At 44.9% G+C, this 13,052-nt stretch overlaps 1 protein-coding gene across 5 annotated transcripts in view; it reads left to right on the top strand.

The window, feature by feature from the left end:
* The window catches only part of herc1 (HECT and RLD domain containing E3 ubiquitin protein ligase family member 1), an 84,880-nt gene that overhangs the window by 68,351 nt on the left and 3,477 nt on the right, over positions 1-13,052 (top strand). For all 5 annotated transcript variants that reach the window (XM_078173153.1, XM_078173167.1, XM_078173157.1 and 2 more), the window contains exons 59-76: positions 50-196; positions 405-506; positions 600-773; positions 1,328-1,627; positions 1,719-1,784; positions 1,900-2,025; positions 2,898-3,036; positions 3,187-3,368; positions 4,493-4,648; positions 5,227-5,349; positions 5,435-5,537; positions 6,286-6,455; positions 7,018-7,156; positions 7,723-7,892; positions 8,188-8,357; positions 8,609-8,774; positions 8,889-8,965; positions 10,501-10,753. In XM_078173153.1, the coding sequence (XP_078029279.1) occupies positions 50-196; positions 405-506; positions 600-773; positions 1,328-1,627; positions 1,719-1,784; positions 1,900-2,025; positions 2,898-3,036; positions 3,187-3,368; positions 4,493-4,648; positions 5,227-5,349; positions 5,435-5,537; positions 6,286-6,455; positions 7,018-7,156; positions 7,723-7,892; positions 8,188-8,357; positions 8,609-8,774; positions 8,889-8,965; positions 10,501-10,753 (2,763 nt within the window). The remainder of the gene's footprint in view (positions 1-49; positions 197-404; positions 507-599; positions 774-1,327; positions 1,628-1,718; positions 1,785-1,899; positions 2,026-2,897; positions 3,037-3,186; positions 3,369-4,492; positions 4,649-5,226; positions 5,350-5,434; positions 5,538-6,285; positions 6,456-7,017; positions 7,157-7,722; positions 7,893-8,187; positions 8,358-8,608; positions 8,775-8,888; positions 8,966-10,500; positions 10,754-13,052) is intronic.

Consider the following 13,052-nt stretch of genomic DNA (forward strand, 5'->3'; position numbering starts at 1 on the left):
TGTAGAGTCGTAGGTGTTCCTCCACTCACCTGTGGTCTCTGTGTCGCAGTCTTCCCGGTGGTCAGGAGACGGAGCGACGTGTGTTTTCCAGCTGAAAGGCCACATCACTCCAGTCAGAACGTTGGCCTTCAGCCCCGATGGTCTGGCTCTGGCATCTGGAGGAGTCGGAGGCCTCATGAACATCTGGTCCCTGCGGGTAAGAAACACATACACACACAGAGATGGAGGTGGAAACACCCACACAGTACGTATGCACGTACTGCAGGTACAGTTCACATAGATACACAGAGCGACAGATGTTGGCACAGAGGTGAAAAGAACAAATGATTCATTACACACTCATCATACTGTCGTTGTAGATCTCACTGTAATTCTGTGTGTGTGTGTGTGTGTGTGTCCAACAGGACGGGTCGGTGCTTCAGACAGTAGTAGCCGGTTCAGGTGCGATCCAGAACATCGTCTGGATCCCAGATGTGGGCGTCGCTGTCTGCTCCAACAGGTCCAAGGTACGGCGTTTCACCTGATGTGTATTTTTCCATGTTTCTGTCCGCGTCGCTGAAATGATTATTTATTAATGCTCTGGTCTGCTTCATTTCCAGGATGTGCTGGTCGTTAACTGCTCCAAAGAGTTCATGGCGTCCAGCCACGTGCTGGCCACCTGCCGCACTGCTCTGAAGAAGCAGGGCGTGGTCGGTCTCAACATGGCACCCTGCATGAGGGCCTTCCTGGAGAGACTGCCGGTCATGCTGCAGGAGCAGTACGCCTACGAGAAGGTACACAGACATTTCATATGAATGGGTCTACTGACATTTAAATGATAATTTTCTCTAAAAAGTCCAACTGGAGATTTATATAGAACAAACACAATGTGAACACACTGTTTTGAGAAGTTTTTGGATGTGTGATTTGTGCTCAGCAGAAGCTCCGACATCAAACACTCGCAGTCTGAAGTCTGAATAAGGATTTATTTTCTCAATATATACACAACTGCAGACGCACAATCCACAAGTCTTTTTAGTCGGTCTGAACCTTGACCTACATTTGTGTGTTTGTTTTGTTTTGATGTTAGCACACGTCGTTTTTCTGCAGGACATAAATTCCATATATGAATACACACATTATATCCAGTCTGATCAGGTCAGACTGTCTCACTGTGTCGCTGAGTCTCTGTGTTTGTGTGTCAGTACGTATGATATAAGCACACTCTTGTGAACTGTGAAGTGCAGATATAATGACGTGTTGCTGCTCTTTATGACCGTGGCTGCTCATTAAACGGTGGAGCATCGTGCAGAAGTTTCTCATGTCTCCTTTTCCAATAAACTTCCAGCCTCACGTCGTCTGTGGGGAGCAGCTCGTCCACAGCCCCTACATGCAGTGCCTGGCCTCCCTGGCTGTGGGTCTCCACCTGGACCAGCTCCTGTGTCGCCCCCCTGTACCGCCTCACCTCCGACACTGCCCACCAGAGTCTGGCACCGCCGTCTGGTGTGCCAGCGAGTGGGCCTGGTTGGACTGTTTCTCTACGACAGTCAAGGCAGCGGAGGCTCTCGCTCGAGGCGCCACCTTCTCCGAGTCGTTCTCTGTTCCCGACCTGGAGCCTGTGCCCAAAGATGAGATGGCTCTGCTCATGGTGAGGGAGGCCTCGGCTCAAACTGTTGAAACTGCACTTTATAATAACCTCCTGTTGCATTTGATAACAGTGTTTATGCTCTGTTCTTCAGGACAACAGTAAATGGGCGTCTGGTATGGATGAACAGATCATGTCCTGGGCCACCTCCAGACCAGAGGTAATTCACACTGACACCCAGATTAGATCCAATAAGCCATTCATTCTCAGACTCTGGTGATAATTACCCCTTTATTTATCTGTGTGTTTGTGTTTGTGTGTGTGTGTGTTTGCAGGACTGGCACCTGGGGGGGAAGTGTGATGTGTATCTGTGGGGTGCAGGGCGACACGGCCAGCTGGCAGAGGCCGGCAGAAACATCCTGGTGCCAACCACCGCCTCGTCCTTCTCTCAGGCTCAACAGGTACGCAGACACGTCAGGTCTTTATTAACTACATCCACCCAACGCCGGCCTGCTGCCTGTGATCACATCAAGAGTGAAGGATACACGTTATTCATACGGTGTAGATCAGAGATACTCACCTGCTTTACCTGAGGGCCACTTTTGCAAAAGGACAGGAGGCCCGGGGCCACTTATTAAACAAATATGAGTAATATTTATCAGTATATATAATGAATAAATTACCTTTCTTCAACTTTATCACATTTGTTTCATCACTCATCCATTAAATCCAGTCACAGCAGCTCTGCACAGATCAGGTGTAGGCAGAAGCGTTTAAAGGATTTAAAGACATTCAGGGTTTAGACCTCTGTTAGGCGGGGTTCAGTGTATCCTCCCCTGGCACTGTTTTTGGGTAAATAAGCTCTATTTTGTTGCTTTTTTTATGCACTGTGAGACCTCATTTACACCCAGAGTACAAAAAACGCTACAAAGTGTGAATCAGTTTATTTTCATTGTGAATTAGAAAATAGTCAGAGGGCCAGATTTGGCCCACGGGTCAGGAGCTCAGTATCACCAGTGTAGATGTTTATTTGTGCAGATTGTAAAGCACTTTGAGTCAATCAGTGATTTGTAATACTGGGCTTCATAAATAAAAATGACTTGACTGTACTATATAATCTGTCACAATTACATGCATGTCTTTTGGCCATACTAAATCACTGGAGTTAATGAATTTAGAATTTTGAAGCACAGAAAGCTTTTTACCAGCTTCAACATTTGATCCCTGTTGTTTTATAGAGTCGTACAATGTGGTGCTATCTCCTCTTGTTCAGCTGCTGTATCCCACCAGCATGTAAGTACTGTTCATTTCCTGTGTTTGTTTCCTCCGTCAGGTGGTGTGTGGTCAGAACTGCACCTTTGTGATCCAGCCAAACGGGACAGTGTTGGCCTGTGGCGAGGGCAGCTACGGCCGTCTGGGTCAGGGAAACTCTGACGACCTGCACGTTCTCACCGTCATCTCAGCTCTTCAAGGTGCCACTGTACACACTGTTGATGATGCATCACTGTAGTGGCTGATAGACCAGCTGAAGTCATGTTATTTTAAACTGTAGTGACCTTCTTCAGTAACGCCATCATGTGTCACCTCCACCCTGACCATGTGGTCGTCTCTTTGCCTCTCAGGTTTTGTTGTAACTCAGCTGGTGACATCCTGCGGCAGTGACGGTCACTCCATGGCTCTGACGGAGAGCGGTGAGGTGTTCAGCTGGGGCGACGGTGACTATGGCAAGCTTGGCCACGGGAACAGCGACCGCCAGCGCCGACCGAGGCAGATCGAGGCGCTGCAAGGAGAGGAAGTGGTGCAGGTCAGTGTTTTCCTCCTCAAGACTGTTTAGGAACAAAATGGACACAGGAACTAGAGGAGAGTGGAAACTTTTCGTAAGGCCAACAATGTTAACAAAAGGAAAAAAATAATCTGTGTATCCGCCCCATGACTCCACTCCACTACATTTATTTCCTGCTGCTGCACCCTGCCACAAAGTTTAATGAAAATAAAACCAGCAGTTTTTCCATAATCCTGCCGACAGACAAATAAACCAGCCCCTCCAGGATGTTGTGATGCTGTGATCGCAACAATTAACACAAATTCAGCCAGTACTGGTGAATTCTGCATGAACCTTTTCTAATCAGTGCAACTTCGCCACAAATTTCACTTTTTAAAACAGGTAGAATCTCATTTCATTGGAGAGCTGCAGGCGGCGTATTGATAAGCTCTCTCTTACTCTCTCTGTTCATCATGAGACTGCTGCTGCAGAAGTGTGAGCTCCACATCTGGGAGGAGAGAGCCAAACACACACACACAGTGACAGGGCTAACTGTTAGCATTGAACGGCTAGCATTACCCAACGGTCATTAACAGCTTTAAGGACTGAATCGAACCAGTTCGGTGTTGGTGTGAGATTGTTGGGACTGTTACACTGCTGAGTGTTTGATGTGTTGGATGTTAGCTGCTGCTGCTGTGTTAGCTCATGCTAACAACGCAGAGAGAGCAGGAAGAGAGCTTCTCACAGAGACGCTCCTTCAGTGCTGTATGGAACAGCAGCAACAGCTGTCGGCCCCCTCACCACCACCATCGCTAATAGATTTCAATTCTGTGGGAAAAAGTCAATGCTCATAATAATGGGCTCCAAATCTGAGATGGCATCGCAGCTTATTTGCCATTTTCATTGCAAAAAACACTTATAAACATTGCAACATGCAAATTGTTTCAGGTTGCAACATTCCCCCCAAAACAGCCCCAAAATCCTGGAGGGACTGGAGAAAAAAGCAAAAACATGAGCTCCTCTGTGGAGGTAAAAGGGGATTTTATTCAGTTCCAGTAAAAGTCTGCAGTCTACCATTTAGTTCACAGGTACCTGATAATAATAAATGATTTTGCTGATTGTTTGGAAGCTGTTGTCACCATGTTCTTCTTTTCTGTACTCCTCAGATGTCCTGTGGGTTCAAACACTCAGCGGTGGTAACAGCTGATGGAAAGCTGTTCACGTTTGGGAACGGTGATTACGGCAGACTGGGTTTAGGAAACACCTCCAACAAGAAGCTGCCTGAGAAGGTCACCGCTCTGGAGGGCTACCAGGTCGGACAGGTAAGACAGGAAAATATTGGAACTTACTGAGAGGAGACGGTGACATCTACTTAACGACTCTGCAGACTCTTTTATTTATTTTTATTATACTGAAGTTTGTATTGTGCAAATACATGTTCATAAACAGGACTACAGATAGAAACATTCAGTATTTGACTGTTTATTTATGTAACATTATTTTGTTCAAATATTCTCAAGAAGAAAACATGACTGATCCATTAAAGATAAAAAAGAGGGATATGAGGCACTTACATAATAAAAGACATTAACTTAAATGATAATTGTTACATATGTGAATCTAAAATATTCCCAATTCAGACATTTAGAGACATCAAAACTGCTGTATCTTTTCCAGATTCATTTGACTATTTTTTTCAACAGTATCTTTATTGATTTTAACAACAAAAAACAGACCTACAGATACACACATGCCAGTATGTGTATGTTATGTATCCACAAACACCCAAAAAACTGGACACCTGAGCAAAGTCTTGTAACCATTGGAGTATTTTTAAGTAGTGAACACATCTGAGTGACGACCTGTCAGAGTTGATGTCTCTGTGTGTTTCCCTCCTCAGGTGGCGTGTGGTTTGAACCACACTTTAGTCATCTCCGCTGACGGGATGATGGTTTGGGCGTTTGGTGACGGAGACTACGGAAAACTAGGACTCGGGAACTCCACAGCCAAGTCCTCGCCTCAGGTAGGCGCTGTCGCTCTGTGAGGTCCACTGCTTCATGTTTATGAGTAAATTTAGTGAAGGTTTATTTTGAAATTTGACTCTTCAGAAAGTGGACGTGTTGTGTGGAATCGGCATCAAGAAGGTGGCGTGTGGGACTCAGTTCTCTGTGGCTTTAACCAAAGATGGCAAAGTTTACACATTTGGTCAAGGTACGCTGTGGTTTGATGTTTTCTTTACTCCTCCACTGATCTTTAATATGATAATGATATTAATATGATAATGATCAGGACTGCAGTGATTAGTCGACCTAATCAGCCAAGCAAATAATCCAAATATCTGATGGTCTTCTCATCATCTCACTTTAGTTTTAAACCTCATACTGTGAACCTTTGTCACATTTCTGCACACAGCTACTGCCCCTAAAAACTGCACAGCTCTTCAGCTTTATTTCAACATATAGTGCATGTTTTTACAGCACACATTTTTGTCTCTTGCTGTCTGCAGTACTTTTATTGTTAATTTGAATGTGAAACCTTTTTGGCAAAACTTTTCTTCTGATATGTGATGACTTTCTGCTGTTTGTTGGTTTGTATCATTCTTAAGTGAATATTTTGGGTTCTACACTGTTGGTCAGTTATAAAATCGGATTTCAGTGTATTTAGTTTTGCGTTTTCACTATTATCTAACGTTTTTACACTCAACAATCAACTGAGAAAATAATCAGCAGATTCAGCTTTAATAATGATTGTTATTATATTCATAGTTATATTTGGGCAGCTTTGGTTTTTATTAATGTTTTTCCATGTTCCCTGATTATATAAAACGTTTTTTGTAAACAACATAACTGCTGTGTTTTCACAATAAAGGTCATGTTGAGGTTGAGATGATTTGTGATTTGTGTGTTGTTGTTTTTTGTCTTAAACATATTAAAATATTTTTCCTCTCCCCTGTCGTCAGACCGCCTTATAGGTCTGCCAGAAGGTCGAGCCAGGAACCACAACCGACCTCAGCTGGTGCCGGCTCTGGCGGGGATCCACATCCAGGACGTGGCTGTGGGAGCTGAACACACTCTGGTGCTCTCCTCCACGGGAGAGGTTTACACCTGGGGCAGCAACTCTGAGGGCCAGGTAACCTGCTGACGCACGCACACACACACACACACACACACACACACACACACACACTGATAGGTTGTCAGTCAGTCTGGACGGTCATGTTATACAGTAACAGTGACATTCAGTGAAACAGAAATGGAGCACAGTTCATCCATCGGATCACAATCTGGTGCCGTGATCAACAAGTTGAAAAAGTGCATCTTGTTATTCTAGATTTAAAGGGAGGATATTACACTGACCAGGGAGAAGCACTCAAACGACCCCTCTTCTAAAAGTCCAAATTAACATGTTCAGTTATCATCATTAATATCAGCACTCTAACCAGCTAAGTGGGTGTTTCCATTAAAAACAAAATGCAGATGGAGTCGACCTTTGAGCTGATCTGTATTTAATGACTGAAATCAGTGAACATTTACAAATGTTTCTTTGTGCTTTGTTTTCCTTCTAAAATGTTCCAGCAGTTTAAATACACACTTTTCTCTTATTTTAAATGATTAAATGATGTTTAATTTGGGAGATAAGTTACTATAAATTATTACTTCCTGTAACTTTGAGCTGTATCTTTGCCGTGCAGCTTGGTCTGGGACACACCAACCACGTCAGAGAACCGACAGTGGCGACGGCGCTGCAGGGTAAAAACATTCACCAGATCTCTGCTGGACGCTGCCACAGCGCTGCATGGACGGCTCCCTGTGTGCCGCCTCGAGCGCCAGGTTAGACACACACGCACACACACATACACACTGTCATGGCGCTGCTGTCTAACAGGCAGACACTTTACCCTAGAGGTCAGATTTCCTGCAGAGCTGCTGGATGTGTAGTAAATACCTGAGTGAGGCACATTGTTGTCAGACGAGGCACCGCCGTCGTTTGGTGAACAAACACTGAGGAATTTAATGTGTTGTTGTTTGAATGCTGCTCAGTCTTCATGTGTCAAAGGACTTTATTCATGAGATGTAAAAAAAATATACATCGTAAAATGTGACATAACTTAGGTGGAATCCATATTTGAGGTCTCAAAACAAAACAAATTTCTTTTTAAGTTTTATGTTTAGTGTTTACGCTTTTTTTTTTTTAACAAGTAATTTTTATACTAAAAATACCACAAATATACTTTTTACCTGCTGCGTTCAGAGCTGTGTGTTCAGTGTGATTTATGAAGGCCAAGTTACATTTTGTTGCATTTGCAAATATAATTTTCTTATAACAAACTCCTGCTCTGTCCTCCTCTCTTCCTCATGGTCAATGTGTCTCACTCTCTCCTCCTTCACCTCCTCAGGCTCATCGGTTCCTCTCCAGCTGGGTCTCCCTGTGGCGGTGCCTCCTCAGTACAGCGGGCTGAAAGAGGTCAGCATCGAGGCGGTGAGGGCTCGACTGCGACTCCTCTACCACTTCTCTGACCTCATGTACTCCTCGTGGAGGCTGCTCAACCTCAGCCCCAACAACCAGGTAGGAACAGAGGAGGCAGTGAGGAGCTCATCAAAGATTCAGGGTCATTGTAGAATTTAATACCGATCTTCAAACACTGATCAGGGTGTCTTTGCTCTGAGCACATGGTATTGGTGGCAATAAATTAGGACGTAATAAAAATGTATTTCTCCATCACACTTGTGCAGATTTCATGAAATGTCAAACTGAACATTTTTAATAAAAGAAAGGAACTAAGCTTCACATATGTAAGGCAGTAAAATGTATTTCACACATTGTGTCTGAGAAGGTAATGATAGTAAATGTTCCTCTGCAGAGCTGTACGTCCCACTATAACGCTGGTACCTGGGGGATCGTTCAGGGCCAGCTGAGGCCCCTGCTGGCCCCCAGAGTGTACACTCTGCCCATGGTGCGCTCCATCGGTAAGACCATGGTGCAGGGTAAAAACTACGGCCCCCAGATCACCGTCAAACGGATCTCCACACGGTCAGTACTCCATAATACAGACGTTCCCCAGTTTGAATACCCACACACATACACACACACACATGTAAGGGATAATGTCCGATGAGGTTTCCAAGATGGACACCTTGTTTGCATTATCCCTCGTATATCATGGTTGGAGCTTTTCTTAGTTTTGCACAATCCTGTAGGTCAATGAAAAGCTTCTGACGTGTTGCTTCAATAGGTTTAACTCATTGTTCCTTTTTCCTCTTTTGGACGTGAACTCTCTGCAGAGGACGGAAATGTAAACCCATCTTCGTACAGATCGCTCGTCAGGTTGTGAAGCTGAACGCCTCGGACCTCCGACTGCCCTCCAGAGCCTGGAAGGTCAAACTTGTAGGCGAGGGGGCTGATGACGCCGGAGGGGTCTTTGATGACACCATCACAGAGATGTGTCAGGTACAGACACACCTGTCCTGTTTGTCACAGTTACTCTTGAGAAGCCAGGCTGTGATTGGATGTGTCAGCATACAGAGGTATTTATTAATGATTGTTCTGTAAACATGTTTGTAGGAGTTGGAGACGGGAGTGGTCGACCTGCTCATCCCCTCACCCAACGCCACAGCAGAGGTCGGCTACAACAGAGACAGGTAAGGAAACAAGGAAACACACCTGATGCACCTTTTTGGTTTTTGCCACCTCCTTATCCTAACATACCCATGTAATCAATCTAGCATTTATTTATTGTATGTATCCTGCAGTAATCAGTGTGTAGCTGCTGCCATGTTGAGGCAGAGGGTGCTGTCTGTAGCTCTGGTTGAGGGTGAGAGGCTGTCAGCAGATAAACAGAGATCTGTGTGGGTACATGAGACCCTAAAAAAGAAGCTGGATCATGGGGAGTACCACCAGTTGGTCCAGGAGCTTCTCCTCCATCATGGACGTTTACAGGCAGATTTTAGGACGACTCAGGGGCAGTTTGACAACCTGCTGTCTATCATCAGGCCTAGCAAAACAAAAATGAGAACAAACTACAGGAAGTCCATTGGTCCTGCCGAGCGTGTCGTGACAACCACAGAAGCCCCGCCTCTCAAATCATCCCATTGGACAATGGAAAAAAAAACAAAGATGACGGAGGGGCTCTTTTCTGCTCTGAGTTTAAGTGTTTTCAGTTCGAGTAGTTCAAAGCGCTGTGGCCAAAACAGCAGGCACCCAGAGCGCCAAAACACGAGGCGCGTAGCAGCACAAAAACAGCGAGCAAAAGTCATTCTCATTAAAAACAATTTCAAAAAAGCCTCCAGCTGCTGAAACGCTCTCTGTGTGATCAGGACCTGAGCCAAGAACACATCTGTCTTTATGACATTACTTTTGAAGGATGATACTGATGAGAACTTACTTCTGGCAGTTTGTTAATGCATCGCTTCACTCCAGTGCTGATAAAAGAAACAAACAGCACGGGATCGTGATGTTCTTTGGTTTGGAGAAAATAAATAAACAAAGACAGATTCTTTTTATTATTTCATTTAATGTAAAATATATCAGATTTTCTGACTTTGTGGGTTCGTGGGCTGCAGCCCTGTGGCACGTTGATCTTTTGCAGCCGTCCCTTTTATCTTTGTAACTTTGTCAAGGTCAGTTTGTCTCTCAGCTCCTCCCTATACAGACCTCTGACAGAAACTCCCTGAAACATTGAGTCAAACAAATCAGCTCCACACAAAGCTTCACCCCCTGTTGTGAAAACTGCAGCTTTAATTAGATTTTCAAGATAAACTGTAGGATACAAGAACAAAACCTGTCATATTCATGAAGTTAAACATACTGAAATATTGTTACTGAAGCCCCAGAGTGTTATATCTTTATAGATTACTGTCCAGTTTCAGCTCATTATGTTGGATGACAGTTTATTTATGTTCAGGGTGAACTGAGCTTTCAAAAGTGTTTTCACTCTACAGCAGCAAAACAGTGTTACAACATCAGGACAAACAATGTCTCAAAATTCTCCTGTAGCACAGTCAACAGTCCAAATGCAGTTTATGTCCTCGAAACATGTACACATAATCATTTATGTAAGTAATTAAGATGTCCTCAAACCTCCAGCTCCATCAGAGCGCTCAGTGCCTGACCTGACTCTACGTCTTAAACTCATTTGTGTGATAACAAATATAAATCCAACAATATATCTGTGCAGATTCCTCCTGAACCCGTCTGCCTGCCTGGACGAGCACATGCTCCAGTTTAAGTTCCTGGGCATCCTGATGGGCGTGGCCATCCGCACCAAGAAGCCCCTGGACCTCCACCTGGCTCCGCTGGTGTGGAAACAGCTGTGCTGCATCCCCCTGCTGCTGGAGGACCTGGAGGAGGTCGACCTCCTTTATGTGCAGACGCTCAAAAGCATTCTTCACATTGAAGACAGCGGCATCACCGAGGAGAATTTCCATGAGGTGGGAAACATTTTTGATTCTCATGTGAAGGTGACGATGGTCACAGTTTGTAGGTTGTGGGTTTTCACATTGTTTTATGGAATGTGTGAGTGGGTGAAGTGATTGTATATTTGATTTTATATTTTAGTAAATGAACTGGAAAATCAATTGAGAAACTGTTTTAAGATATAAAACATCAACAGTCTGTTGAGGTAAATAAAATAAATCAAGATACTTCAACGTAATTATCAGACTTCAGTTGTCACAGAAATATCAGTTTCATTTTTTACTGCAGTTAAATACATTTCCTGTCTGAGGGTCCATACACATGCTGCGTTTTTGTGTCCTCATGTTCATCGTTGTCACTGTAGACACGTGGAAGGTGTGCTCAAAAGCAAGAGTGATGCCGTCATGGTGCACAAGCAATCCCAAGAGCTTATTTTTTAGGGTCCAACAGCTGATAGTTAAACACAGTTCAACTTTTGGAATGCAGCAGTGCACACTGCGTGTCATGTGATGAGGACCAACCAATCACAGCTGGCAGATGTTTTACTTTCTTCTGTAGGTAATCACTCTGTGGTTGATCATTTTAGCGTAGGGCTGCTCAGAGCTTTACGTCTGCATCACAAACAATAGGAGAAGAGAGGTGTCACTAAATTCTACACCCTACTTCAACCCAAGGTGATATGTAAACTCATCTTCATTGGTCGACTACAAACATGACGTATCATCTGAAACATGGAAGTAGCTACATGCCCATTAGCCCACAGCGTCATTAACAGGCGGCTCGCTCAGTGTGTGACGTGCACTTGGAGATAAAATATAGGCCTATATTAATGAAGGTTCATTAGTACGGTTTGTATTTCTCTGTAATGTAGCACAGTGTTAACAATGTTACTGATACTATTCTTTCTCACACCTTCAACTCAAACCACCAAAATATATCATTTAATCATTACATTTCATTTAAGGAAAGAAAACAGGAGTCTAATAGACCCAGATATGAAAGAATAGATAGCTCAGTGTGAGTGGTATTTAAACATCTCTAAAAGATTTTTATCTCCTCTGTCGTCACGTCACCTGACCTTAGAAAGGCAGGTTCATAGAGGAGAGAGAAATTAAAGTATCTCTCTGATTTCATGTCAGTTAAAAATATCTTATATTAGAAATATGGTTTAAAGGAAATGTACAGAAAGTCAAACATCACATCTGCACACACAGACTGGATTTATGACGGAGAATGAGATTCATGAATCAGATTTTATTGCATATAAAACTGAATCAGTGTCGCTCCACCTCAGCAGTAAATACCAGTTAAACACAGAGCCTCCACCCTCCCATCCACCCTCACCTCATCACTCTGTGTTTAATGTGATCCTCCAACAGCACAAAGTCATCATTAACATCTTATAGGCTCACAGAGTGACTGATAATTGTTTTGACAGCGCGGGCAGCATGTTTACCTCCTCCGCCATGTGAACGTTTGATTCATCAGAATCACACGCGTGCTGCTAGAAAGCCTCACCGGCCTGTTTTTGATTCCCAGAGCCCGACTGGACCGTCACAGACCAGAACAAGGTTCGCATGATGTCACATACCGTGGCAGCACCACGCCCAGTGAGTGCTAACAGGAGCCAGCAGGGTTAATCCTGTTTATAGCTGACAGGGTCCAACGTGAACCAACCAAACGCTCCCTGAATCAAACTGGCCGAGAGCACAGTGACAGTGATGTTTCTGCAACCAGTCTGAAGCACAAAGACCTGCAGCTCTGCCTCTCCTCCTGCTCCGGTCCACACTGTCCTCTCTCCCAGAGCTGATAAAGCCTCAGCAGGACCGAGGCCCAGACCAGCACTGATACACAGACCCCACCACCACCAGCAGCCAGACCCCACAGAGAGCCCCTCTTCTGTCCAAACAACCTGACACAACCCTGCACTGTAAGCCCCAGCCTGCAGGAATGCCAGGGCCGCTGTTGATGCAGCATATCCTGCCTGCCAGAGACTTGGCCCCGCTCCCAGACTCTGAGAGGAGAGGAGGGGGGGTTTGGAGCTACGACACCGGCTCCATCAGCCAGGCCGCGGGAGGAGGGGGGGGGGGTCCATCAGCCAGGCCGAGGGAGGAGGGGAGTTGGAGCCATGGCACCGGCTCCATCAGCCAGGCCGAGGGAGGAGGGGAGAGGAACGGGCTGCATCTGCTGCTTTGGCATGAAGGAGGGAGAGTGGGAGAGAATCTGCTGCTCTGTTGGCTTTGGTCTGAACTCTGCCAGATGAGCTCTCAGATGTCTTACCATCATATTATTATTATGGTCTGTCGTTGCTTC

The sequence above is a fragment of the Epinephelus lanceolatus genome, chromosome 2, assembly GCF_041903045.1.
Source record: "Epinephelus lanceolatus isolate andai-2023 chromosome 2, ASM4190304v1, whole genome shotgun sequence".
NCBI lineage: Eukaryota > Metazoa > Chordata > Actinopteri > Perciformes > Serranidae > Epinephelus > Epinephelus lanceolatus.